The sequence below is a fragment of the Babylonia areolata genome, chromosome 13, assembly GCF_041734735.1.
Source record: "Babylonia areolata isolate BAREFJ2019XMU chromosome 13, ASM4173473v1, whole genome shotgun sequence".
In the NCBI taxonomy this organism is placed as follows: domain Eukaryota; kingdom Metazoa; phylum Mollusca; class Gastropoda; order Neogastropoda; family Buccinidae; genus Babylonia; species Babylonia areolata.
Window position 1 is genome coordinate 3,486,166 of NC_134888.1, and position 27,317 is coordinate 3,513,482.

At 41.2% G+C, this 27,317-nt stretch overlaps 1 protein-coding gene across 2 annotated transcripts; it reads left to right on the top strand.

Moving 5' to 3' along the window:
* The first annotated feature begins 1,145 nt into the window (after positions 1–1,145).
* LOC143288989 (uncharacterized) lies at positions 1,146–26,977 on the top strand. Of its 2 annotated transcripts, XM_076597729.1 has the most exons (10): positions 1,146–1,216; positions 1,711–1,764; positions 5,206–5,354; positions 6,210–6,330; positions 7,955–8,125; positions 10,506–10,737; positions 15,370–15,533; positions 17,784–17,874; positions 19,027–19,247; positions 22,356–26,977. In XM_076597729.1, the coding sequence occupies exons 2-10, from the start codon at positions 1,762–1,764 to the stop codon at positions 22,548–22,550; spliced, it is 1,347 nt and encodes a 448-aa protein (XP_076453844.1). In that variant the 5' UTR covers positions 1,146–1,216; positions 1,711–1,761; the 3' UTR covers positions 22,551–26,977. The 2 variants fall into 2 exon arrangements, with proteins under 2 accessions (XP_076453844.1, XP_076453843.1); XM_076597728.1 differs by lacking the exons at positions 1,146–1,216; positions 1,711–1,764 and adding an exon at positions 2,176–2,327.
* Positions 26,978–27,317: the final 340 nt, after the last annotated feature.

Below are 27,317 nucleotides of genomic sequence, written 5' to 3' on the forward strand. Positions count from 1 at the left end.
CCCCCCCCCCCCCCCCCTCCCCACCACTTCCTTCGCCCTCCCACCCCTCCGCCCCGTATAACCGTCTAATCACTTCGAGTGGAAAGACGTGACATCAGTTGAAAACCTGAACTTGCTCTCCCCACCTCCTGCCCCCCCTCCCCTCCTACCACTCTCTCTCTCTCGTCAGTGCCTGGACAATGTGCATCCACGCACACGTGAGTGTACATGTGTTTGTGTGTACATGTGTGTGTGTGTGTGTGTGTGTGCGTACGTGCATATGTATGCATATACAACATTTTCACTTTGAAAAAAAGTCCTTTGAATTAATGAAGAAAAAACAACAACCCTTATTTCTGTTTTCAGTTCCTGTTTCAACTTCCCTTCCGCGTATTGTGCCACGACTGAAGTAATTCCTGATTCTTGGTCTTGAACTGTTGATAAATCACGACTGGCCGAGGACACATACCGACAGATAAGCCTATCTGCCTACTCATCCGTCGGACCGACGGGAGACTCCATCATCAAATCACGATCAGTCCCCGGCCGCAAAAACTGACACAGCTATTTACTAGTCAAATTATAGTGTGGTTTTGTGTCTGGGGACTGACATTGTTGCACAAAACCCTTTACACCCACAATTATTATTGTTTTAGTTATTCGTTCCGACTAAAAGGGTGAGTGATGGCCGAATTGTTGCATCAGTTAAAGAGTGTTACTGACATAAAACATGTCAGCAAAACATTTACTTTTAGTTTTATTTATAATGTTCAAAATGTTCTGGGCACGTTCGTTGGTGTGTGTGTGTGTGTGTCAGTGTGTGTGCGCGCACACACACAGATGTACACGCGCCGCGCGCGCGCGCACGCTCAGTAACACACATCACACACACAAACACACGCACACTGGCACACACACACACACACTCTCTCTCTCTCTCTCTCTCTCTCTCAGAAGGCTCAGTTTCTGTAACACGCGGCATCACGGCACACACACAGACGCACGTCAGTGTGTGTCAGTGTGTGCCGTATGTGTAAGCGGCCGGCCACGTCAGTGTGTGTGTATAGTCGGTATGGACATACACTGTTTTCACATCCATCTATATATTTCTTGGAATTTGTCAACATAATAGATTCACGATAAAGCTTGTTTTCACTTTCGGTTTCGAGTTCCCTTAGCCTCGCATTGATAAATACTTCCTCGTGCCACACACCGCTGCAACTTCAACGGTTTCGCAATGAATGACACAGGAAACGAATGATGAGCCGGCGCCCAGTGGCAGCCGTCAGTCGGCTCTACCCAGGTAGGCAGCCTGTGGTGCAAATGTCCCCGTGTATGTAAAGCGCTTAGAGCTTGGTCTCTGACCGAGGATAGGCGCTATAGAAGTATCCACATCAATCAATCAAAGAACACAGTTTTCAGTTTCAGTTTCACTTTCTCAAGGAGGCGTCACTGCGTTCGGACAAATCCATACACGCTACACCACATCTGTTGAGCAGATGCCTGACCAGCAGCATAACCCAACGCGCTTAGTCAGGCCTTGAGTGCATGCTTACATATTTGTGTACCTATGAAAGTGGATTTCATTTTACGTAATTTCGCCAGAGGACAACACTCTCGTTGCCATGGGTTCTTTTTCAGTGCGCCAAGTGCGTGCTGCACACGGGACCTCGGTTTATCGTCTCATCCGAAAGACTAGACGCTCAGTTTGATTTTCCAGTCAAACTTAGGAGAACACAGTGACAGGGTCCCTTCTTGAAGACACTGGTTACGCCTGCAGTCATGGTACGCTTTGTTATTCTTTGTTCTAACTGTGAAATGGCTACGGAAGCCGGTCAGTTGATCTAAACTGTACTGTGACTAAAACACATTTTTTTTTTAGTTTCAGGCGATCAACTTTAAAACTATTATAGGTGTGCAGTTTTGTTTCTACGGCACCAGGTTGTTTCAAATGTTCTCGTAGCATGCATTGCGGTGTGCTCATTCTCAGTGTCTCCGAGTCTGTCTCTTAAATTGTCTCTCTCACCATGGCAGAACCCCAATTTTCCAAACGCACAGGTTCAAGTTTCACACTGACTTGCCTGGCACAGCAGAACTTGAATCCACCCAAGGACTTCCTTGTCGTGGGCCCACAATTGATATCTTCCCACCTCACGGGGCCGGGTTCACATAACACGTACGTCACACCAGGTTAGGTTCTATTTATACAGTGAACAGGATCTCTTTCAGTTTCAGTTCGCTTCCGTGTCTCGGAATTCTTTTAAAGCATTCCATTACTAACTTCTCAGTGGACTGCATGATATCGATATACTACTGATCTGTGAAGTGTTGGTATGGCCACGGAAATGGTGAGTTCAGAATTTTTTATATTGTTTCATTTTTTTTTCTTCAAAAACGTGTCAAAGTCGTGCGGTCTGATCTATGTGTTATCGGTACAACACCAGATTTAGAGCAGTGTCTGACTGACCTTCGCATAAACCCCGGCAAAGCGCTGGTCTGATGCACTTTTGAAGTGGAGCCACCTCCGGCGGTCGGTATACCCTATAGCTTTAGATCAGTAGGCAAGACATTTACATAAGCACAGTTACCTCCAGATCAGTCACAACGAACAGGGAGCAATGGCACAGACTCAGTAAAACTCAGAGAAGGGTATCATTGCCATTTTAAGCAAACTTAAGACATATATATATATATATATATATATTCGATTTTCAAACGATCTTGTGACACTATTATACATATTCCGTAGGAAAATGATTATGAAAGACCATCTGTATATTTTTGTGTGCATGATTTGATCCATCTTAGTGATAGGTCTTTCCATGATAAGGTGACGTCAGTTCACAGTTCTACGTTCTTACTGACCAGTTTTTATCAAAGTAGACAAACATGATAAACATACAGTAGTGTCCATGACATGCACAAAAGCGAGAACATAATGGGGATAGAGAGAGGGGGGGAACGGGCCAGCTGATCTAAGGGAAGTAACCCCTGTCACAACACTAAGATTCGCAGATTGGATTGTAGTCTCTCTTAGCTTATACAGAAACCGGGACAGATTTGAAAGGCTGAAATTTAATGGGAAATGTCAAAACTGGTGTCTTAAAGGTTTCTACAGTATTTTAGTCCCTGTTTGTTTTCCATACGCTCCTACATAAGCTGCTTTCTGTTCACCCAGGAAGTACAAATCATATGCCGAGAGCATTTAGATCGAAGAATGAAAAAAAAGATATGAAAGGTAGGCCTACTCTCAAACTTACATTTTATTTCATGATTAGACATAATCGTGCTGTGGACTGTAGTTTTTGTGGTCATAAAATATTTGCAAATAGTGCATCTTACGTGCAGCTTGAAAAATGATTAAAAATGAGCTAGAAAAAATATCATAGCAAAACAAAGTCTTTGGGGCAAGGGATAACCGCGCATGTCAAAAACTGCAGGCAAGCAGAAGATGAAATTGAGGCAGCAAGTCAACTTTGGGGAGTGAGTCGTATTTGGTTCGTCTTTAATTTTTTTTTTGTTTTTGAGTAAATGTAAGTTTAAGATTGTTTTTGAAGCAATTGGAATTTAATTGAGAAAGAGGGAAAGTTTTTTTTATGTATGCAGGTGCTTTTTTTCACTTTTTTTTTCTTCACAAAAAAATGATGCATGCATGGTTAATCTGAACTTCTTCCTTTATACAACCAACATCATTATATTGATGATTCTGTTGTAGTTTGGGGAGGTTGCTGAGGATATTTCTGTTGTGAGGATTGGAAAAAAAAAAATTGCGACCTGGCCAGCCAGTGTACGTTCAGCGTTCAGGAGGGTGAGGGGGGCAGTAATGAGCGAGAGAAGGGGGGGAATGGGGGAGTGGGGGGGGATTCACTTTTAGAGATGAGAGGCCAGTCTGGACTTGAAGCAGTCCAGTGACTCAGCTGTCACAACTTCCTGAGGCAGCTTGTTCCATTCTGGTATGGTCCTCGGGAAGAATGCCATCTGCCTGTACAGTGTTGTGCAGGAGGGGATGTCATAGCTCAGGCTGTTGTTCGTTCTACAGCTCAGCCTGCTCTTAGATGGCTTGGGCAGGTACTTGGAGTTGATGGAGATGATACCATGGTGGAATTTGTAGAACATCTCCAAGCGGGCTTTCTTGCAGCGCTGTTGTAGGGGAGGCCAATTGAGTGAATTGAGGATGGAGTCCACGCATGATGTTTGGCGGTGGCGATTTGAGACCCATCTTGCTGCTCTTCGTTGGATCTTCTCGAGGGCCTCAACCTCGTTTGCAGTGTAGGGATCCCAGACGGTGGCTGTGTACTCAAGAAGTGGGCGAACAAGGGCTTTGTACGCAGTTTCCTTTGTCTTCTTGTTGCCGATCTTGAGGTTGCGCCGGACGAAGCATAAACTTGGCGGAATAAACATGGCTTACACAGAAGCACTCTCTCTGGACTCCATTTGTCCCTTTACATAATATTACATGGTGGCAGCGGTCTCATCGACCCCAAAAACATGGCAGAAAACCAGCAGGCAAGTGATAACAATGGTCATCGATCCCTCAACATTTTCGCCTCCGTCTCATGCGATATAACACCAAAGTCACCCATGTGGCAGGAAAAAATCAGATCACAGCAGATGCGCTGTCACGCGCACCAGTTTCGCTACCCGACAAAAATGACGTCAACCTTATTGATGATACAACTGCACATGCCCAACAGTGCATCAACATCCTCCCAGCATCAGCCGAAAAGTTACTTCGAATACAGCAGTCACAAACAGCTGACCCAGAAATCACCGAAGTTCGCAAGTACTGCACCAATGGCTGGCCCGTCTACTTACCTCACTCTCCACTCCTCCAGCAATACTGGACCAACAGACAGCACTTCACAGTCGTCGATGACCTGCTACTCTTTGATGATCGCATTGTCATTCCCCGTGACATGAGAATGGACATCCTCAACCACCTACATGAAGGACACCAGGGCATCACCAAACATATATTTAAACATTGCACACACTTACAGACTCGGATGTATACTAAGTTTCATACTGTAAGTTTTTGCTTTGTAGTTTTCACCAAGTAGGGTTGAAATTGTTGGTTTCACTCAGTAGTTTTATCCAAACAAGTTCTGATTTAGATTAGAAAGAAAAAGTCATAAACATACAGAACGTGTTATATTAATGTCTAACCGTGTGTGCATAATGGTACATTATTTGTGTGTAACTATCTGTGCATGTTTCTTTCAACAGTCTGTATCCGAGCAATGGCGTGAAAAAGGCAACAGCTCATACCGACGAGCAACAGATGACTTATCTCCAGCTCTTCGGGTGTTGAGACTGCAAGAAGCCATCAACAGCTATGGTCGAGCACTGTCCACTGCTGTCAATAATTATGAAAGGTATGAAAATTAAGGGGGGTTGACCTCTTGTAGGCTGTTTGTGTGCTGAATTACTCAGTGTTTTAACTCACTCAGTACGGCCAGTCCTCTCTTCTCCTCTACACAGACCCCTCGGATGTCCAGTGGGTGTCTGAATGACCCAACCTTTAGCTTCCATTGTCAGAATTGTGGTATTCTTTGTCAACATTCATCTCTTCAGTATAAGAGCCTTCCGCTTGCAATATTTTGATGATGGCAACTGGGGTGAAACGCTGTTAACGTCGTCTCTTTCGCCGTTCGTATGGAAAGAGTTAAAATGTTTCTGTGCACTTCTGGATGATACTGAAATATATTTAAAAAAAAAAAAAGGGATCTGTTTGATTTCTCCATTAACATTAGCTTCAGCCTTCTGTCGGGTTGATTGGTCAGTTGATACTTAAACAGGGAACTATTTTTTCCAATCAGTTAGTATAGGTACATTGCTACATACCAGATACAACATTTTCAAGCTGTTTACCAAGGACATAGTGTATCCATTGCAGCTCCTGTAGTATCCATCTAAAAGTCTCACAACTTCAGTTTCAGGTGTGATTTAAATGTGCAAAGACTCAACAACAAAAAGATATTAGAAATTTTTAAGGACACAAGCGAAAGCAACACGATAGTTGGCTAAAAACTTTTTACATTTTAGGATTACTGGTATATTCGCTTCCCATTCTTGAATTGCTCGATGATGCTTTTGAAGAACAGTCAATTTTAGATGTGCTGATGAGCCAGAAAAAGATTTCCAAAACTATTTCAAAGGGAGGGGGAACAGAAATGGCTTTTGCATATCATATTACCCTGGTGCAGTATATTTTTATGGGTTCACGACAGGTCTTCAGCCTGCAAAAACATGGCAATGGCCAATTGGAAGATGGCCAAAGCACAGTCTGCCAATGAGGGTCCCAGTTCCAAAATCAGCTTCTATTACAGAGAAGCCCTCAGTCATTTTCAGGTAAATACTGACATGCTGTTATTTTTGTATTGTGTTCTGTTGTTTTGCTTTCAGTTTCTCCCCCCCCCCCTTCTCCTCCACCCCCACCCCCTTTCTGTGTGTGTGTGTGTTTAGCCCTGATTGTTGGCTGGGCTGTAAACACCAATATTAACTTTTGCACAAATTCAAAGAAAAAAATATGCTGCTACACTTTAGGATTTGTGGATCATTTCAATATAAATGCTTGATTCTAACCAAGATCTCTTTATAATGTTACTAGTTGTTTATCAGCATTTGAAAAAGGTTTCTTCTTCTTCTTCTTCTGCGTTTGTGGGCTTCAACTCCCACGTTCACTCGTATATACGTGAGTGGGCTTTTACGTGTATGACCGTTTTTACCCCACCATGTAGGCAGCCATACTCCATTTTCGGGGGTGTGCACGCTGGGTATGTTCTTGTTTCCATAACCCACTGAATGCTGACATGGATTACAGGATCTTTAACGTGCATATTTGATCTTATGCTTGCGCATACACACGAAGGGGGTTCAGGCACTGGCAGGTCTGCACATATATTGACCTGGGAGATTGTAAAAATCTCCACCCTTACCCACCAGGCGCCATCACCGTGATTCGAACCCGAGACCCTCAGATCGAAAGTCCAATGCTTTAACCATTCGGCTATGGTGCCCGTCGAAAAAGGTTTCAAACTTGCGGTACTGTGAATGATTAATCTGACAACTGCGTGTTGGTTTTATTTTTTGTATTCACTTTTGCTTAATTAATAAGTAAAAATAAAAGTATCAAAATGAATAAATAAACAGTACTTAGAGAAAGTCATCAGTCAAAAACAAACCCTAGAGATGTGAAATGTCTCAGGAAAGCTGCTTTTATTCATTATCTCTGAAGCAAAATTCCATGTCGAGGGACAAAAGCTACCTCTAACTTGATCAGTTGAAGTTGCACAAAGCTTGCACATATTCTTTTTTTAAACTCTTGAATACATTTGTAAAATGATTATTTCTGTCATAAGTAGTTTTTCTCCTGCATTGGTTGGCTGCAGTCCCCATGTTCACTTGTATGTGTGTGGTTTGTGTATGGGCGTGTGTGTGTGTTTGTATGCCGTGTTGCCCGGATGTTCTTTCAAAGGGTACAAATACAGTTTGAACAGTTTAGTGATAAACCATATGTAAAAACAAAGCTAACTTCACATTATGTACAACTACAAGAGGGCTTTTACATGTGTGACCACTTTTACCTGGCCATGTAAGCAGCCATACTCTGTTGTGTTTTTTTTGTGGGGTGGTGGTGGTGGGGGGTTGTTTTGAATGATAAAGAAAAAAAATATATATTGGGTTATCGTTGTTTTTCCTTACCATTCTGTTGAATCTAAACAAAGAGAACACATACACAAATTAATTGCCCATACAATGCATGCATCACTACCTTCCCTCAAACACAAACATGCGTGTATATCCTCCGCCCCCCCCCCCCCCACCCCCCCAAACCGGACCCCCCTACACACACACACACACACACAACTTTGCGTAGCCTTACAGTGCGGAGCATGGATGTTTCTACACTTTCTGACAGATACGTGAAGCTGAAAAATTAGCTCTGAATAATTTCTATGATGCATTCTTCAAGGATGCCAAAGACTGTGGCAGTGGACGCGATGCGGCTTGGCAGGACAGTCTGGTGGATGCTGGAGTACGTTGCTGGTTTGACGTGTCAGAGAGGCTGGAAGAGTGGGAGGCTGAAGAGCGCATTCATGAGTTACACCAGCTTGTGGGCTACATCATCGATGATGCCACCAAGGTAATTCTTTTATCGTTACTGATTTTAATCAGCATCTAGTAATAATAATGATGGTATTTATATAGCGCTGAATCTTGTGCAGAGACAAATCTAAGCGCTTTCACACCAGTCATCCACACGCTTGCATGACTCTAAAACTGAAGAAACTGAAGACAAGGAAGAGGTAGGGGAGGGAGGCTATCTTGTGAAGAAGAGGTGGGTTTTAAGGCCAGACTTGAAAGCTGAGTGTGGAGACCTGACGAAGCGAAAGAGGAAGTTCATTCCAAATACAAGGTCCAGAGACAGAGAAAGAATGGTGTCCAACAGTGGAGTGTTTGAATCTGGGTATGCATAAACAGAGTGGATCCGAAGCCGATCGTATAGAGCGAGATGGAGTGTAGAGGTGAAGGCAGCCACAAAGATAGGAAGAGGCAGATTTGTGAATACATTTATAACATAGAGTGCTGATCTTATACTTTATTCTATGTGAGACAGAGAGCCAATGGAGATGTTGCAAAATAGGAGTGATGTGCTCAGATCTTTTCTTTCTGAGGACGAGTCGGGCAGTTACAGTAGTCAAGGTGAGAGAGAATGAGAGAAACAACATCTGTCTTGCTTTTGATTGAGATGGTAGCGTCATGAACATTGTCATCTTGCAGATGTGTGTTTGTGTGTAAATAAAGTAGGTGTATGTACTATGGTTTTTTGTTCATTTGTGTGTGTGGTAAAACTTAGCATCGGCATTTTACTCAGCAGCCATAAGTTATAGAGAAACTGACTGCAGGTTGTATGATTGATCCTGATAAAGTCTACCTCGCCATTATCTTTATGAATGAGTCTTCTTCTTCTTCTGCGTTCACTCGTATGCACACGAGTGGGGTTTTACGTGTATGACCGTTTTTACCCCGCCATGTAGGCAGCCATACTCCGTTTTCGGGGGTGTGCATGCTGGGTATGTTCTTGTTTCCATAACCCACCGAACGCTGACATGGATTACAGGATCTTTAACGTGCGTATTTGATCTTCTGCTTGCATATACACACGAAGGGGGTTCAGGCACTAGCAGGTCTGCACGTATGTTGACCTGGGAGATCGTAAAAATCTCCACCCTTTACCCGCCAGGCGCCGTCACCGTGATTCGAATCTGGGACCCTCAGATTGACAGTCCAACGCTTTAACCACTCGGCTATTGCGCCCGTCTATGAATGAGTCTAAAGTAATAAATTTCAATAAAGGTTTCAGCTATAATTTTAGTATTTGAAAAGCAATTTTTTTTAATTTTGGACAAGTTTAAAGTCTTTTTTCTTCTTTTCCTTTTTTAACCAGTATTACAGTATTTAAAACATCCCAGATCAGATTAGATTGGTCTTATTCATTCAGTATTGATATTCTGCCAGTGGTAGTATATAAAAGTCCATGGGAATTGATTGTAGCCAGTCAAAACATTTCAGGAAAAAAATGGCATTGTGCAGGAAGCTCAGAACCTTCATGTATTAAAAGTTTACTGTTGAGTGCTGTGGAAGTAATGAGTTTGTGAAAGACATGTCACATTTAGTTTCTTGAGAGGGTGGTAAGCTAGAGGATTCAAGTACTCTGGAAGAAGCAATTTTAGTATTAAGGAACAGGAACATTTAAGTCCAGGTATGTATAATTTCACTGTTAAAGATTTAACTCACTTGGTACGGCCAGTCCTCTCTTCTCCTCTACACAGACCCCTTGGATGTCCAGGGGAAGTCTGAATGACCCAACCTTTAGCTTCCGTCGTCAGAATTGTGGTATTCTTTGTCAACATTCACCTCTTCAGTATAAGAGCCTTCCGCTTGCAATATTTTGATGATGGTAATTGGGCTGAAACGCTGTTAACGTCGTCTCTTTCGCCGTTCGTATGGAAAGAGTTAAACTGCTTTTGGGATACATTAGGTATTTTCTTACTTTGGTCTAAATGAGGGCATTGAACGCTGGGTTTAGAATGTGTGCAGAGGAAAGGAGTTATATATGGACCCAAAGGAGATAAACCATGAATTTTTATTATTTTAAAATCAGATGTAAAAGAGGGGGCTAGGGGTGAGGTAATTCATGGGATAAGCACTCCAGTTAGTTTTTTTGTTGTTATAGCATGTATGTATGTATGTATGTATTAGTATATAAACCTTGCTCATTTAGTCATTGTAAACACACACACACCACACACACACACCACACACACACACACACACACACATACATCACACATTTGCAACCACACATACACACGCATGCCTGCAAAAGCCAGTCTTCAGAGTCCCGAGAATAAAGCCGTTAGAGGGCAGAGGTATTGTGCAAGCATGTTCCTGTGTGTTGGGTGGGGAGGAGGAGCTGGGTTTGGCATGCATGAGTGGAAACACACCTTTCCTTGTTTCAGGCCAAAGAGTACCTGGAAGTAGCCAACCACTATTTCAGCTGGTCAGTGATGGCACTGGGTGCGAGGGACTACAAGCAGACTCTGACGCTCCTCAAGGAATGCCACTTTCCTCTCAAGGAAGCTGAGAAGTTTGGGCGAAGAGTCCCCCAGCTGACCAGAGAGTGCGCTTTTCTGGAGGAGGATATTTTTACCCAGACGTGTGTCGCCGAGTCCATTCAAGAACGCATGAAAGGTCAGCCAGGAGTTTGGAGCAAAGCCAGTTTATTCTTCTTTCATTCTGCCCATGCCGCCATGTCTTTTGTTGTTGTCTTTCTGTTTCTTTGCCATGTCTTTTGTTGTTGTCTTTCTGTTTCTTTGTCATGTCTTTTGTTCTTTGCCATGTCTTTTGTTGTTGTCTTTCTGTTTCTTTGCCATGTCTTTTGTTGTTGTCTTTCTGTTTCTTTGTCATGTCTTTTATTGTCTTTCTGTTTCTTTGTCATGTCTTTGGTTGTTGTCTTTCTGTTTCTTTGTCATGTCTTTTGTTGTTGTCTTTCTGTTTCTTTGTCATGTCTTTTGTTGTTTGTTTCTTTGTCATGTCTTTTGTTGTTGTCTTTCTGTTTCTTTGTCATCTCTTTTGTTGTTTGTTTCTTTGCCATGTCTTTTGTTGTCTTTCTGTTTCTTTGTCATGTCTTTTGTTTTTCTGTTTGTCATGTCTTTTGTTGTTGTCTTTGTTTCTTTGCCATGTTGTTTGTTTCTTTGTCATGTCTTTTGTTGTTGTCTTTCTGTTTCTTTGTCATGTCTTGCCTTTCTGTTTCTTTGTCATGTCTTTTGTTGTCTTTCTGTTTCTTTGTCATGTCTTTTGTTGGTGTCTTTCTGTTTCTTTGTCATGTCTTGTCTTTCTGTTTCTTTGTCATGTCTTTTGTTGTCTTTCTGTTTCTTTGTCATGTATTTTGTTGTCTTTCTGTTTCTTTGTCATGTCTTTTGTTGTTTGTTTCTTTGTCATGTCTTTTGTTGTTGTCTTTCTGTTTCTTTGTCATGTCTTTTGTTGTCTTTCTGTTTCTTTGTCATGTCTTTTGTTGTTGTCTTTCTGTTTCTTTGTCATGTCTTTTGTTGTCTTTCTGTTTCTTTGTCATGTCTTTTGTTGTTGTCTTTTCTGTTTCTTTGTCATGTCTTTTGTTGTTGTCTTTCTGTTTCTTTGCCATGTATTTTGTTGTTGTCTTTCTGTTTCTTTGTCATGTCTTTTGTTGTTGTCTTTCTGTTTCTTTGTCATGTCTTGTCTTTCTGTTTCTTTGTCCTGTCTTTTGTTGTTGTCTTTCTGTTTCTTTGTCATGTCTTTTGTTGTCTTTCTGTTTCTTTGTCATGTCTTTTGTTGTTTGTTTCTTTGTCATGTCTTTTGTTGTTGTCTTTCTGTTTCTTTGTCATGTCTTGTCTTTCTGTTTCTTTGTCATGTCTTTTGTTGTCTTTCTGTTTCTTTGTCATGTCTTTTGTTGTTGTCTTTCTGTTTCTTTGTCATGTCTTTTGTTGTCTTTCTGTTTGTCATGTCTTTTGTTGTTGTCTTTCTGTTTCTTTGTCATGTCTTTTGTTGTCTTTCTGTTTGTCCCGTCTTTTGTTGTTGTCTTTCTGTTTCTTTGTCATGTCTTTTGTTGTTGTCTTTCTGTTTCTTCATCATGTCTTTTGTTGTCTTTGTTTCTTTGTCCTGTCTTTTGTTGTTGTCTTTCTGTTTCTTTGTCATGACTTTTGTTGTCTTTCTGTTTCTTTGTCCTGTCTTTTGTTGTTGTCTTTCTGTTTCTTTGTCCTGTCTTTTGTTGTTGTCTTTCTGTTTCTTTATCATGTCTTTTGTTGTCTTTCTGTTTCTTCATCATGTCTTTTGTTGTCTTTGTTTCTTTGTCCTGTCTTTTGTTGTTGTCTTTCTGTTTCTTTGTCATGACTTTTGTTGTCTTTCTGTTTCTTTGTCCTGTCTTTTGTTGTTGTCTTTCTGTTTCTTTGTCCTGTCTTTTGTTGTTGTCTTTCTGTTTCTTTATCATGTCTTTTGTTGTCTTTCTGTTTCTTTGTCATGTCTTTTGTTGTTGTCTTTCTGTTTCTTTGTCATATCTTTTGTTGTCTTTCTGTTTCTTTGTCATGTCTTTTGTTGTCTTTCTGTTTCTTTGCCATGTCTTTTGTTGTTGTCTTTCTGTTTCTTTGCCATGTCTTTTGTTGTCTTTCTGTTTCTTTGCCATGTCTTTTGTTGTTGTCTTTCTGTTTCTTTGTCATGTCTTTTGTTGTCTTTCTGTTTCTTTGTCATGTCTTTTGTTGTCTTTCTGTTTGTTTGCTATGTCTTTTGTTGTTGTCTTTCTGTTTCTTTGTCATGTCTTTTGTTGTTGTCTTTCTGTTTCTTTGTCATGTCTTTTGTTGTTGTCTTTCTGTTTCTTTGTCATGTCTTTTGTTGTCTTTCTGTTTCTTTGTCATGTCTTTTGTTGTTGTCTTTCTGTTTCTTTGTCATGTCTTTTGTTGTTGTCTTTCTGTTTCTTTGCCATGTATTTTGTTGTTGTCTTTCTGTTTCTTTGTCATGTCTTTTGTTGTCTTTCTGTTTCTTTGTCATGTCTTTTGTTGTTGTCTTTCTGTTTCTTTATCATGTCTTTTGTTGTCTTTCCGTTTCTTTGTCATGTCTTTTGTTGTTGTCTTTCTGTTTCTTTGTCATGTCTTTTGTTGTCTTTCTGTTTGTCATGTCTTTTGTTGTTGTCTTTCTGTTTCTTTGTCATGTCTTTTGTTGTCTTTCTGTTTCTTTGCCATGTATTTTGTTGTTGTCTTTCTGTTTCTTTGTCATGTCTTTTGTTGTTGTCTTTCTGTTTCTTTGTCATGTCTTGTCTTTCTGTTTCTTTGTCCTGTCTTTTGTTGTTGTCTTTCTGTTTCTTTGTCATGTATTTTGTTGTTGTCTTTCTGTTTCTTTGTCATGTATTTTGTTGTTTGTTTGTCATGTCTTTTGTGTTTGTCTTTCTGTTTCTTTGTCTTGTCTTTCTGTTTCTTTGTCATGTCTTTTGTTGTCTTTCTGTTTCTTTGTCATGTCTTTTGTTGTTGTCTTTCTGTTTCTTTGTCATGTCTTTTGTTGTCTTTCTGGGGTTTTTTGTAATGTCTTTTGTTGTTGTCTTTCTGTTTCTTTGTCATGTCTTTTGTTGTCTTTCTGTTTGTCCCGTCTTTTGTTGTTGTCTTTCTGTTTCTTTGTCATGTCTTTTGTTGTTGTCTTTCTGTTTCTTCATCATGTCTTTTGTTGTCTTTGTTTCTTTGTCCTGTCTTTTGTTGTTGTCTTTCTGTTTCTTTGTCATGACTTTTGTTGTCTTTCTGTTTCTTTGTCCTGTCTTTTGTTGTTGTCTTTCTGTTTCTTTGTCCTGTCTTTTGTTGTTGTCTTTCTGTTTCTTTATCATGTCTTTTGTTGTCTTTCTGTTTCTTTGTCATGTCTTTTGTTGTTGTCTTTCTGTTTCTTTGTCATATCTTTTGTTGTCTTTCTGTTTCTTTGTCATGTCTTTTGTTGTCTTTCTGTTTCTTTGCCATGTCTTTTGTTGTTGTCTTTCTGTTCCTTTGCCATGTCTTTTGTTGTCTTTCTGTTTCTTTGCCATGTCTTTTGTTGTTGTCTTTCTGTTTCTTTGCCATGTCTTTTGTTGTCTTTCTGTTTCTTTGTCATGTCTTTTGTTGTCTTTCTGTTTCTTTGCCATGTCTTTTGTTGTTGTCTTTCTGTTTCTTTGTCATGTCTTTTGTTGTTGTCTTTCTGTTTCTTTGTCATCTCTTTTGTTGTTTGTTTCTTTGCCATGTCTTTTGTTGTTGTCTTTCTGTTTCTTTGCCATGTCTTTTGTTGTTGTCTTTCTGTTTCTTTGTCATGTCTTTTGTTGTTGTCTTTCTGTTTCTTTGTCATGTCTTTTGTTGTTCTTTGTTTCTTTGTCATGTCTTTTGTTGTTGTCTTTCTGTTTCTTTGTCATGTCTTTTGTTGTTGTCTTTCTGTTTCTTTGTCATGTCTTTTGTTGTTGTCTTTCTGTTTCTTTGTCATGTCTTTTGTTGTCTTTCTGTTTCTTTGTCCTGTCTTTTGTTGTTGTCTTTCTGTTTCTTTGTCATGTCTTTTGTTGTTGTCTTTCTGTTTCTTTGTCATGTCTTTTGTTGTTGTCTTTCTGTTTCTTTATCATGTCTTTTGTTGTTGTCTTTCTGTTTCTTTGTCATGTCTTTTGTTGTTGTCTTTCTGTTTCTTTGCCATGTCTTTTGTTGTCTTTCTGTTTCTTTGTTTCTACCTGTCTCTGTCTCTCTGTCATTGTCCTTTCATGCCTGCTGGTCTGTTGTTTTTTTTTAACCAGAAAGAGAGCAAGAAAGAGATAAGAGAGAATCTATTCACACTGACCGTACAATAGCGCATGTGCATGCGATATTGTCTGCAAATGGAATGGAGGAAAATAGGGAAGAGGTTGCATGCTTATCAGACTGGGAAAGATTTTTACAGCCTACTCCATAAATGTTTTTGTCTTTGATGTCCAAGCTGATAGCAATTTTTGGTTATTGAACATCGGTATTGTTTCACTTGAATTATCTTGTTGTGTTAAGCTTGGTTTCAGGACAATCGTTTGTAGTTTTCACAAATGAGTTTTGTGGGTTTCTTTCAATCTGTAGGGTTGGTTTGATTTTTGGTAGATTTTTTGTTGTTGTTAGTTTGTTTCAGGGTTTTTTGTAATTCCTGTTCTTTGTTTTGTTGGTTTGATTATCATTTTATTTTATAGTTATATAGTCATTATCACGAGGACTGTAGATGCTTATTTGGTTTACCACACGTATGTTTGTTAATTCTGCTTTTTAACTGACTTCATATTCATGCATTTGTTCGTTCCTTTACTCGTTGACCTCATAATTTTCATTTCTTCTGCACTGAATGTAGGTGAAGCGCTGCTTAGTCATGTGATACGGGACGAGGAGGTCTTGAACATCGATGTGATCTGGGAGGTGGTGGATTCGTTCCGCCTGGCTGCGCAGCTGACGAGAGATCGTGACCTGGAGATGGAGGCTATGGCCTTGAGTGCTCTGGGCAGGGTGTTTGACAAGGTGGGTGAACCTTGTGCCGAGACAGACCACAGTGCTTTTACACTGGCCATTCAAACACATGTAAAACTCTTGATTCAGGAGGATGAAAGACAAAACTTATCAATGCCCCCTCCACTTCCGTGCTTGGGGTGAGTCCTGTCAATGTCTTCAGTGTCGGCAGATTCATGAGGGGCTGTTGTTTGAGGGACGTGGTGGCGGTCTCCACTCTGGGGGGGACGCTCACTCAGTCTGGCTCCGCGACTAAGCTATTATTGTCATTAGTAGGGGGCTTAGTAGGTGGTGTCCTAAGTATGTTAAATCAGAACAGGCAGCACTGAACACCACCGAAGTGACTCAGCAGCAGTGCAGGGTCTCCTCTGGTGTGTGGCCTCCTAGCGACCTAACATCGATGGTTCCCTGCGCACTGCCGACGCTGGAACTGTGACGGACGAACCTGGGTGTGGCCGTGTATGGAGGAATCTAAATGAGCGGCGTGGGAGTAATGCCACTGAAACGGTGCAGATGATGGGGCAAAAAAAACAACAACAAAAACCCCCAAACTTATCAATGCATGTAAAGTGAAAGCGATAGTAGACTGGAAAGAGGGAGGGGGGTTGGGAGGGTGGGGGGGGGAGATATTTTTGGAAAACAATAGGTTTTAGGGACAGATTTGAAAGAATTATGTGGAGATTCGATGAAGGGAAAGGGTGATCAGTCCAAGAGTAAGGTCCAGAGGTGTGGTGGCTGACTGTGGAGTAACAGACAATATTATTATTATTTAGTTATTTATATATTTAGTTATTTATTCTTTTTTTTTCTTTTTCTTTTTTTTTGTACGCCTATAGTTGACTTCATCAAGTTTTTACACCTTATACATATTATTATTAGTAGTATAGTACTTTTTTATGTATTTATCTTTTTTTTATATTTTATATTTTTTTATTTTTCTCAAGGCCTGACTAAGCACGTTGGGTTACGCTGCTGGTCAGGCATCTGCTTGGCAGATGTGGTGTAGCGTTTATGGATTTGTCTGAACGCAGTGACGCCTCCTTGAGCTACTGAAACTGAAAGAGTGGTAACTCCCTCTGTGCACAAAGTACACAACTACAAGCCAGTGCTACTTATGCTACCAATTCAGCTAGCACACAGGTGAATGAAAGGTATGTTGGAACAAACCCACACCCTTCCTCAAAACGGGAAGCTCTGGGCAGGCCTGTCCTTAACAACAGTCGTTTGTCTGTGGAGTGTTTGAGTCTCAGAACATTGAAAACCGAGTGGATCTGAAGCGGATTGAAGAGAGTGAGGTTGGGGTGTGGAGGTGGTGGCAGTCACAGAGATAGGAAGAGGGCAGATTGTTTACGCATTTATAACATTTGTAAAACAGTGAGTCAGTGCAGTCACGCAGTCTTGGATGTTTGTGTGTGTATGTGTGTCTGTGGTGAACTTTAACATCGTGTTTTCATAGCAAAGTGGTAAAGGAACGGAAATTGCGAGGAATGTAGAATAAATAAGACCTTTCTGATTATCAACTTTGTGATGATGTGGTGAGCAGAATGAGAAGTCGAAGGTGAAGGTCATTATTTGGCTAAATAAGAGAAGCCCTGTAGAGGTCATGTCTGACATTTAGTTACCATCAAACGTAAGTGTTATGACTGGTCATGATGACAGCATTTTCATTTTTGAAAGGTCAAGGTCACAGCAAAGTGTATGATGATAATAGGAAGTGTTTGTGGGTGCAGAAAAGATACAGTTTTGCATACATTTATCATCGAACTTTGGCACAATGATTGGTCATGTTTAGAACAAAATCCAAAAAGATAATCAGAGTCAGAGTTCAAGGTCATGACTTGGAATAGTAGAAAACATGTAGAAATATCATAGAGCTTGGTTTTTGATCCACTTTTCATCAAACTTTGTACAGTGTTTAGTTGTCACCAAAACATAAATAATTTAAAACGTCGAGGTTAGAGGTTAGAGTTAAGGGTTACGGCTGAGATGAAAATGGCATGTTGCAAAATGATCTACACATTTTCTGTTGTTTAAAAAAAAAAAAAAAAAAAAAAAATCCTTAATTCCTGGGTTTCATTATGTAGACATCACATGTTTTGAATGTCTAGTCCTTACTGGTTCTGTTTCCCTCTTTCTAAGTAATGTAGCATCAATTATTGCAGCAATAAAAGACCATATGATCTTTAACAGGACTCTCGGTAGAACACAAATCTGAAGAATCTGACATGAACTGACTGCTGTGTGTACATGTCTGTACAACAGATACTGAAGCTGAAGGACCGTGCCAAAGCGTGTCTGATGAAAGTCCTGGAGCTTGCCAATGCCATGATTCCCAGAGCTTTCACTGGGGAGGGTCAGTAGTTTTCGTTTGACTGCAGTTTATTGTGTTACGTGTCAGTCACAAGAGATTTCTTCGCATGAAATATGGGTTTAATTACACATACTTAACTGTGACCCGACTAGTGCAGACTCCGGCAGGGGTCTGACATTCCTGTCCTGTGCAAACTACTATCCGCCTATGCGGAGAAAACAAAAGTACTATGGCCGATAACCTCCCGGAAGTAGGTAACCTCCGCTTTGTCCCCCTGGCTAGCGCCCTCTTTTTCCGGCAGCCATCATGACTCCTGTTCCTGTGCTTTCCATACAGCTAAGTTTTTTTTTGAGATTTCTTCGCATGAAATATGGGTTTCTCTCCCCTGGGGGAAGCACTGTGCTATTATCTGGTGCCACCTATTTTACCAGCTTTTTTGTTTGTCCATCTTACAATCGTGTGAAGTGCCATCGTGTAGAATCCAAAGGAAGTAAATCTCGTTAACATATTCGCATTTTGTGCGCCAAGCGCGCGCTGCACACGGGACCTCGGTTTATCATCTCATTCAGATGGCTCAGCTTGAATTTTCCTGTCAAACTTTGGAGAAAGGGTGAGATGGGGTTATAACCCAGACCCTGTGTTAACAGTGCCACCTTCTCCTTACTTTCAGGTTTGTCCGCACTGGTTTGCTGGCAAACTGGTCTTTGTACAGAGTGGTTCATGAGTAAAATGGTACGTGTACACACTGGCACTGAGCACAATGGTACATGTGCATAACAGTTTGAAGCAGAATGGCAAGGAGGTGCTACAGTGTTACTAGTCATGAGAAATCTGTTGAGAAAAAAATGTTTTTTTCATTACTGATACTTATAGTACCTATCTTCGGTCAGAGACCAAACTCTAATCACTTTACAGTCATTTGCACGACAGGCTGCCCACCTGCATAGAGCCGACTGACAGCAGCTGCTTCATTGACATGCACACATACATACATACATACATACATATATATAGGGGGGGGGGGAAATACCGGCAAGCATGGGCATTCGATCCAGTGTGGTCAGATTCTCTCGCTTCTTAGACGGACATGTTACTATTAAGCCTCTACTTACTCCACATTCTGATTGTCTCTGTCTGTCTGTGATTGTGTTCCATCCAGAAGAGTAGTGAAAGTGTTGTGTGGCCAATCCTCAGAGTGGTTCGAGTTTGCCCGCAGCACTGTGGAGCGTTACCAGCAGGAGCAGGTGAGGTCCACGGAGCAGCAGCATCAGAAGGAGAGGGAGGAGTTCCTGAAACAGATCAAGGATGAGGTGGACACCCTGCAGAAGAACCACAAGGACATGACCAAACTGAAGTTCCTCAAGTTTGTCTACTCGACCCACCCGCCTAAAAACCCCGCGCACAAGATGAAGGAGGTAGGGTGGGTGGAGTGTCGCTGGAGCATTCTCTTTCTTTCCCAACTCTGTTTCTCTTACTCCCCTCTCTCTCACCACCCCCCTCTCTCTCTCATCCTCTCTCTCTTTTCTCTCTTTCCCTCCCTTTGTTTGCTTTTCATATATTGACGTTCTTTATAATGGATGTGAACACGGAAGTCCCCTCCTCCCTTACCCGTGTTGTCACGGGCAGAAAGGCCTAAACGATAAACCATTCAGACCATTCTTTTTTTTTCTTTTTTTTCTTTTTTTGCTGTCCCATCATCTGCACCGTTTCAGTGGCATTACTCCCACGCCGCTCATTTAGATTTCCCCATACATGGCCACACCCGGGTTCGTCCGTCGCAGTTCCAGAGTCGGCAGTCCACAGGGAACCATCGATGTTAGGTCGCCAGGAGGACACACACCAGAGGAGACCCTGCACTGCTGCTGAGTCACTTCAGTGGTGTTCAGTGGTGCCTGTTCTGTTTTAATGTACTTAGGACACCACCTACTAAGGACACCACCTACTAAGCCCCCTACTAACGACAATAATGGCTTAGTCGCGGAGCCAGACTGAGTGAGCGTCCCTCCCAGAGTGGAGACCGCCACCACGTCCCTCCAACAACAGCCCCCCATGAATCTGTCGACACTGACGACATTGACAGGACTCAACCCAAGCACGGAAGTGGAGGGGTATCGAAACTGAGGTCACCGTGAGAGCAGAGCATGAAAGGCCACAGACTTTGAGACTATTTTGTTTATATTGACAATGAAGGAGGAGGAGGATGACGATGATGATGACGATGTTGCTATGGAGTTCCATTTTGGTTTGGGACTGCGTGACAAGGTTGTACTCTACGCTTTCTGTCATAATGATAACCAGGCCCGAGAGATACAGGCACTTGCAGTGTTGGTCAGATAATTAGAGCAACACACCCAAAGACGCATCCTTGAAGTGGATGACACTCGACTGTGTGGCCCCAGTCTCCCCATTTAAGCCCACAGCACACTCAACTCTGGGTAGGAGCCGGCCACGGGCCGAAAAACCCACCTCCGCTGGGATTCGAACCCGCGTTCTCCTAGCCGTCAGTCCGCGACGCTAACCACTTCGCCACGACAGCTGCTATTCAAACCATTCTTACTCCCCCCTCCCCCACATTCCTCCTCCTTCCTTTCCTTACACATTTTATTTTTTCTCTTTTTGTTGACACTTTGCATTGAATTTGTACTGTCTGCACGTGCATGCACACACACATACACATTCTCTCTCTCTCTCTCTCTCTCTCACACACACACACACACACACACACACACACACACCTCGTAGTATGAATGATGAATGATACGGATACTTAAGGTAGCACCTATCCTCTGTCAGAGACGAAGCTCCAAGCGCTTTACAAACATGGGGTCATTTGCACAACAGGCTGCCTACATGGGCAGAGCCAAGTGACAGCTGCCATTGGGCACTCATTTCCTTGGTGTCATCATTCATATTTCAGCCACTGCCACTTGCACAGTGTGAACTGGTGCATTGTCCTGCAGTAAAATGACCCCTGCTTGGAGTTTTCCTCAGCGTTTTTCTTTGATGGCTTCTTTAAGTTGGACAGTTCTGAGGTACAGTAGTCTCTGTGATGGTGTGATCCTGTGAAGCCATGACCTTTCCAACAGATGTCACCTATTTGAATTTCTTTGGTGGGGGAGTACCAAGGTACTTCCATTGCTTATTTGGCTTTTGTGATTAAGGATTAAAGTGGTCAACGGACATTTTGTCTTGGGTGACAATTCTCCAAAAGAAATTAGCTGGGTCTGCCTTGAAACAAGCCAGCAAATCCCTTGAAGTTTCGAGTCTGGCCAGCTTTTGATCTGGCGTCAGCATTCTGGGCATCTTGCAGACAGCTTATTCATCCCTATAATGTCAGTCAAAACCTTCTGCACTGGACCATAGCTGATGCCCATGGTGTTGGCTGATGCCCATAGTGTTGGCTGATGCCCACAGTGTTGGCTGATGCCCATAGTGTTGGCTGATGCCCATGGTGTTGGCTGATGCCCATAGTGTTGGCTGATGCCCATGGTGTTGGCTGATGCCCATAGTGTTGGCTGATGCCCACAGTGTTGGCTGATGCCCATAGTGTTGGCTGATGCCCACAGTGTTGGCTGATGCCCAGTGTTGGCTGATGCCCAGTGTTGGCTGATGCCCATGGTGTTGGCTCTGTCATCCAAGAGCACGCGGTTAGTGGCTTCAGGGGTTTGGGGCGGCCGGACAGTGGGTCATCTACTGTGCTCTCCCTGCCCCACTTGAAGTTGGCAGCCCACTTCTTGTTAAATAAGAAGGGGAGTCATCGCCAGGTGTCTTGACCATGTCTTCATGGATGGTCTCGGGTGTCATACTCTTTTCCTGTGAATTTCTCACAGGCTGCCTTTTTGCCTGTATCTACTTTTTCGCTGCCCTTGGTAACTTTCAAAGACCCTCACCTGCAAACAAATATAGGCAGATACTTTGTGAATAAACTTTGGAGAGATTTAGTTTGCAATTGTGCTCATGTTTTACAGTTAGTGCCATTGCATCTGGGTTAGGATGAGGGATTTTTTTTTTATCCACCCTTGTACTTGGAGTGATGGTCTAGAGGTAACGTGTCCGCCTAGGAAGCGAGAGAATCTGAGCACGCTGGTTCGAATCACGTCTCAGTCGCCAATATTTTCTCCCCCTCCACTAGACCTTGAGTGGTGGTCTGGACGCTAGTCATTCGGATGAGGCGATAAACCGAGGTCCCACGGCAACAAAAGGCTTGTTCCTGGCAAAATTCTGTAGAAAAATCCACTTTGATAGGAAAAACAAATAAAACTGCATGCAGGAAAAATACAAAAAATGGGTGGCGCTGTATGTAGCGACTCGCTCTCCCTGGGGAAAGCAGCCCGAATTTCACTCAGAGAAATCTGCTGTGATAAAAAGAAATACAAATACAAAATACTTTTGTAGATCCACTATTATGTGCACGTGTTAGTTCTCTTAGGATAACAATAACATTTTGTACAGTTCAAATTTTCCAAAGAGCTTTGAAAGTGACTTAAGGTCCTTGAGCAGTACTTTGTGTCGTTGCTCTCCAGGTGTCAGACTCCCCAGAGTTCAGTGAACTGCAGAAGCTGTACCAGAGGGCAGTGATCCACTACCACCCAGACAAGGCAGACGTGGAGAAACACGGCAAAACCTGGAAAGTGCTGTGTGAAGAGATCACCAAGCTTCTCACCAGTCATTACGAGTTTTTCAAAGGATGCGACACAGCAGCGTCTAAAAAACTGTGAGAGAACGTGAAGCAGGTTCTTTTTTTGTTTTTTTGTTGTTGTTTTTTTTGAGAAATCAGTGGATGCGTAAAATTTCTGCAAATGTGAAGCAGGTTCTTAACAAGAAGGGAGAGAGAGAGATGGCAGGTTCTTAACCCTTTCACCACCAGTGTCGTTCGTATTTCAGCGCAAATCGGGTAGAGCGCCAGTGTCCCTGAAATGTGACCAGATCATTGGTTGCTTACCTGCAAACCTCCTGCTTTTTAATTTTCGGACATAGGATAGGCCATCATTTTGTACGTGTCACAGGGGAATACCAGCTGTTCCTAGACGCCGCCTTTTCTGTCAGGGGGTGTGGCACTCTAAACTGACCGGTGGTGATAGGGTTAAAGCAGAACAGCCGATAAGTGTGGTTGCTTTTCTCCCCTTGACTGGTTTTCATGGGGTACTAACACACACGCACACGCCATACACAAAAGACACACACACACGCCACATACACAAAAGCCACACACAAACACACACATACACCATACATGCACACACACACACACACACACACACACACACACACAATCAGTACACTCAAGTGTAAAGGCACATACAGTTTCCCATGTGCCAACAAAAGCACAGAATGGAAAACAATCATGCTGATGTATCTCTAACAGTCCATACTTAATTTGTATATACTTTTCAGTCTAGGCAGTAGAAATGTGATATTCTGTTTTCAAACATTGGAGTGTATGATATTAGTTTTGAATGACTATATTTTGTTGAGATATATTAAGTTCTCATAAAACTTATTTTATTACACCAAATTGATGCGTGCATAAAATATTCAACAGACGCTCAAACTTTGACAAGATGTGCGCATGACCTCGTTAATGCACAGCAAATATCCATTCATATATCCATACATTTACACACACGTAAAAGGAGTACAGCTTTAGTGTTTAGGCATCCCTGAACAGAGAACATTTCTAATGTGTACTGAAGATGCAACCCCCAAGGCTGCAGCGCCGAGCAACTCAACATTATGGGAGAACACCAGTTATAGATTGTTCAGCTCGGCTCTGCAATGCAGGGTACCAGATCAAAAAGGACAAAAATGTGAATGATGACTAAAATCAGTGTTGTGTGTGTGTGTGTGTGTGTGTATTTAAAAAAAAAAAAATTATTATTATTTTTTGTATTTTTTAAACTTTTTTAATTTTAGGCCCAACGCTCAATTTATGCCACAGATTGACAAAAGCTTACATTTGGGCCAACAGCAAAGTGAGAGCTCTCTGATCAGTGGTTTCTCCAGTCAATGGGAAATCATTTACAGCTTAGTCTTTTGTTAAGGACTATGACTCTCAAACTAGGAGGCAAGATTGCGCTGGGTCTCAGTGCTGCAGCCTTGGGGGGCTGGTTGGCCTTTGGGAACCATCTCAACACCGACTGTCCTAAAAACCCTTTTGGCTGAGAGAGTGGGGATGTAACTTGGGCAAGACATTCTCTACTGTATTCAAATTGTAGCCTAGATTGTTGGGACAGCAGTTGTCTCCTTTGCTGTTGTGATGGTCATTGTCGGACACAACTGTCTCTCTCTCTATATATATATATATATATATACAAAAATATATATATAATTATGTACTTTTTTTAATGAACCTTTTAATCCAAATTTTGTTACATCAAAAAGGAAGCAAAAAAATATATAGAGCAGCATCCTTCCACAATATTGATTATATGTCATTTGAGTTCTTACATTCATATGTACATAGATATTATGTACATACATACAAACATATGACAGACAGACATATATCTGTTTTTATAGGTTTTCGTTTTTTCATATGGATATCAATTAAGGTTTGAATGTCAGTTGTTTCATGTGCCTCCAAACAGTGTTTACAGAAGACTTCTTTTTAAACAAAAATGTTTAACTCACTCAGTACGGCCAGTCCTCTACACAGACCCCTCAGATGTCCAGTGGGTGTCTCAGTGACCCAACCTTTCGCTTCCGTTGTCAGAATTGTGGTATTCTTTGTCAAAATTCGCCTCTTCAGTATAAGAGCCTTCCGCTTGTAATATTTTGATGGTGGTAATTGGAGTGAAACGCTGTTAACGTCTTCTCTTTCGCCGTTCATATTGAGAGAGTTAAAGCTGTTGTTTATAAGATACTGATATTTTGATCATGAGTTTGAAATGTGGGATGGACGAAAAGAACCACTCTAGCATGCTTAGGGCGGCCAATATAAATGTGAAATGATTGTGCTTTGTGAGCATTGCTGTAGTTTGTGGTACATACTGGGTGTAAGTAATGCCACATTTTTATTTTTGTAACATTTCTCTCTTTTTTTTTCTTTTTTTTTTGCCCCCTGCAACAAAGGTTCTATTTTTCCAAATGTTTACAACATATTTCTTTACCCTGCACATTGAAAAGATATATTCCATTCAGAATTCGGTACCACAAATTGTTACATTTCTCAGTAGAATACTTTTTATTGTCATAAAACCTTAAAGTTTATAAGACACAATGAAACATAAACATGAGCATATTAAGAAGAGAAACATTCATGAACAAATTTCGCCAACCTTGGCTGTATTTCTGTTATTCACTAGGCTTTGCATTTGGACGACATATATCGATTAGGAATCTGTGACATACAGAAAGATGTGCTACACATGTTATCCCGACATGTCCATTTTTCGCCAATTTTGCAGGCCGCGACATGTAAAAATAGCGCCTAATTTCAAATGTGCATAACTCGGAACTGAGTTGACGCAGGTCTTTTTATGTCGTTTTTTTTTTACTTGGGAGGTCAAAAACTATACAGAAAGATGTGCTACACATGTTATCCCGACATGTCCATTTTTCGCCAATTTTGCAGGCCGCGACATGTAATGTTTCAGTCCATGTTAATGGCCATTGCATGCTCAGTATCTTTCAATCCATGTTAATGGCCATTGCATGCACAGTATCTTTTAAATCATGTTATTGGCCATTGCATGCACATTATCTTTCAATCCATGTTAATGGCCATTGCTTGCACAGTATCTTTCAATCCATGTTAATGGCCATTGGTTGCACAGTATTTTTCAATCCTTGTTTATGGCCATTGGTTGCACAGTATTTTTCAATCCTTGTTTATGGTCATTGCATGCACAGTATCTTTCAAATCATGTTAATGGCCATTGCACGCTCAGTATCTTTCAATCCATGTTAATGACCATTGCATGCATTGTATCTTTCAATCCATGTTAATGGCCATTGCATGCTCAGTATCTTTCAATCCATGTTAATGGCCATTGCATGCATTGTATCTTTCAATCCATGTTAATGGCCATTGCATGCTCAGTATCTTTCAATCCATGTTAATGGCCATTGCATGCATTGTATCTTTCAATCCATGTTAATGGCCATTGCATGCTCAGTATCTTTCAATCCATGTTAATGGCCATTGCATGCATTGTATCTTTCAATCCATGTTAATGGCCATTGCATGCACAGTATCTCAGTTGTTGTGTGCAGTGTAACTTCTTTATATTTTACTTGTTGTGTGTTGTGTAACTCCTTTATATTTCACTTATTGTGTGCAGTGTAACTTCTAACTTCTGTACATTTCATTTATTGTGTGCAGTCTAACTTTTTAATAATTTTCAGCAGATATGAACTTATACAGTTAGCAGGCTTTTTCCTGCCTAGGATATAAGTTCATCTGTCAGCAAAAGCGCAACGGTGATATTTGCAAAATGATATTGTTACATTGTATGTTAGGAATATTGAGCAACTTTTGTGACATTTGTTGGCATTTTCCCCTCCTTTATTGATATTGTTGCTTGTGTTGCTTCTTACTGGGAGAAAGTGTTCATCCCAAGATTTCTTGCTTTATTTATGTTCTGTATGTTTCACTGTGTAGGAAACTGGCTGAACTCTCCACACATCAAACAGAAATATGTACGTAAACATGTATTATTCTCAGTAATGGGTGACTCTGAAGGTGTGTATCATTTATGACAATACTGATTTTTTTGTTTGTTTTTGTTTTTTCATCAGAAAACAAACACTCATCAGAAAACACACACACACACACACGCACACAGAAAAAAAACCCTGAAGAGTCATGCAGTACCACTCGTGCAATTTGAGATACATAAACAGCGCTGCTATGTGAAATATTTTTTTTACATTTAGGTCAAGCCTCAAAACGTTTAACCATCAAAAAGTTGTAAAATCATGTATTAACCATGAAACAGGATGATTCGTTCTTGCCTGTTCTTTTCTTTGTTTTGTTTAATTTTTCTTCCCCTGTTATTAAAGGAGAGTATTGTGGAAAAGGAAAAGTGTTAGCGGTTTTATTTTTCCAGTGCATTATATTTAGTCACGTGACCACATGGCACATGTGACAAAGTATAACAGACCAAGGACAACGGTTACTTCAGATTAGATTGTATATCAGGACCATGTTTGTTTGCTTATAGTTCTGTTTTCATGGGTGTGGGTGTGTGTGGATTTCGTCTGTTATCTATCATCATGATCTCCCTGCTTTTTTGACTCACTTGTGTAAACAAAGCCCTCTGGGATGGGCACAAAAAAATGAAGCCTAATTATATGCAAACTGCATTTACTGTTTATAGTTTTTGTATTCTCTAAACTTGGCACTTTGATCTGATATTCTGACCCAACAACAAGAGCAGTCATTATCATTTTTTGTTCAAACAGGAAATTCTTTTGCTAAGCATGGAAGTTTTTTTTATTTTGCAAACGTTTTGGTGCAGATAGTAAAAAAGGGAAATTACTCT

Coding starts and splice junctions, on each gene's coding strand:
- LOC143288989 (XM_076597728.1), top strand. Junction 8,126..10,505: donor TCATCGATGATGCCACCAAG/GTAATTCTTTTA, acceptor TCCTTGTTTCAG/GCCAAAGAGTACCTGGAAGT. Junction 15,534..17,783: donor TGGGCAGGGTGTTTGACAAG/GTGGGTGAACCT, acceptor TCTGTACAACAG/ATACTGAAGCTGAAGGACCG.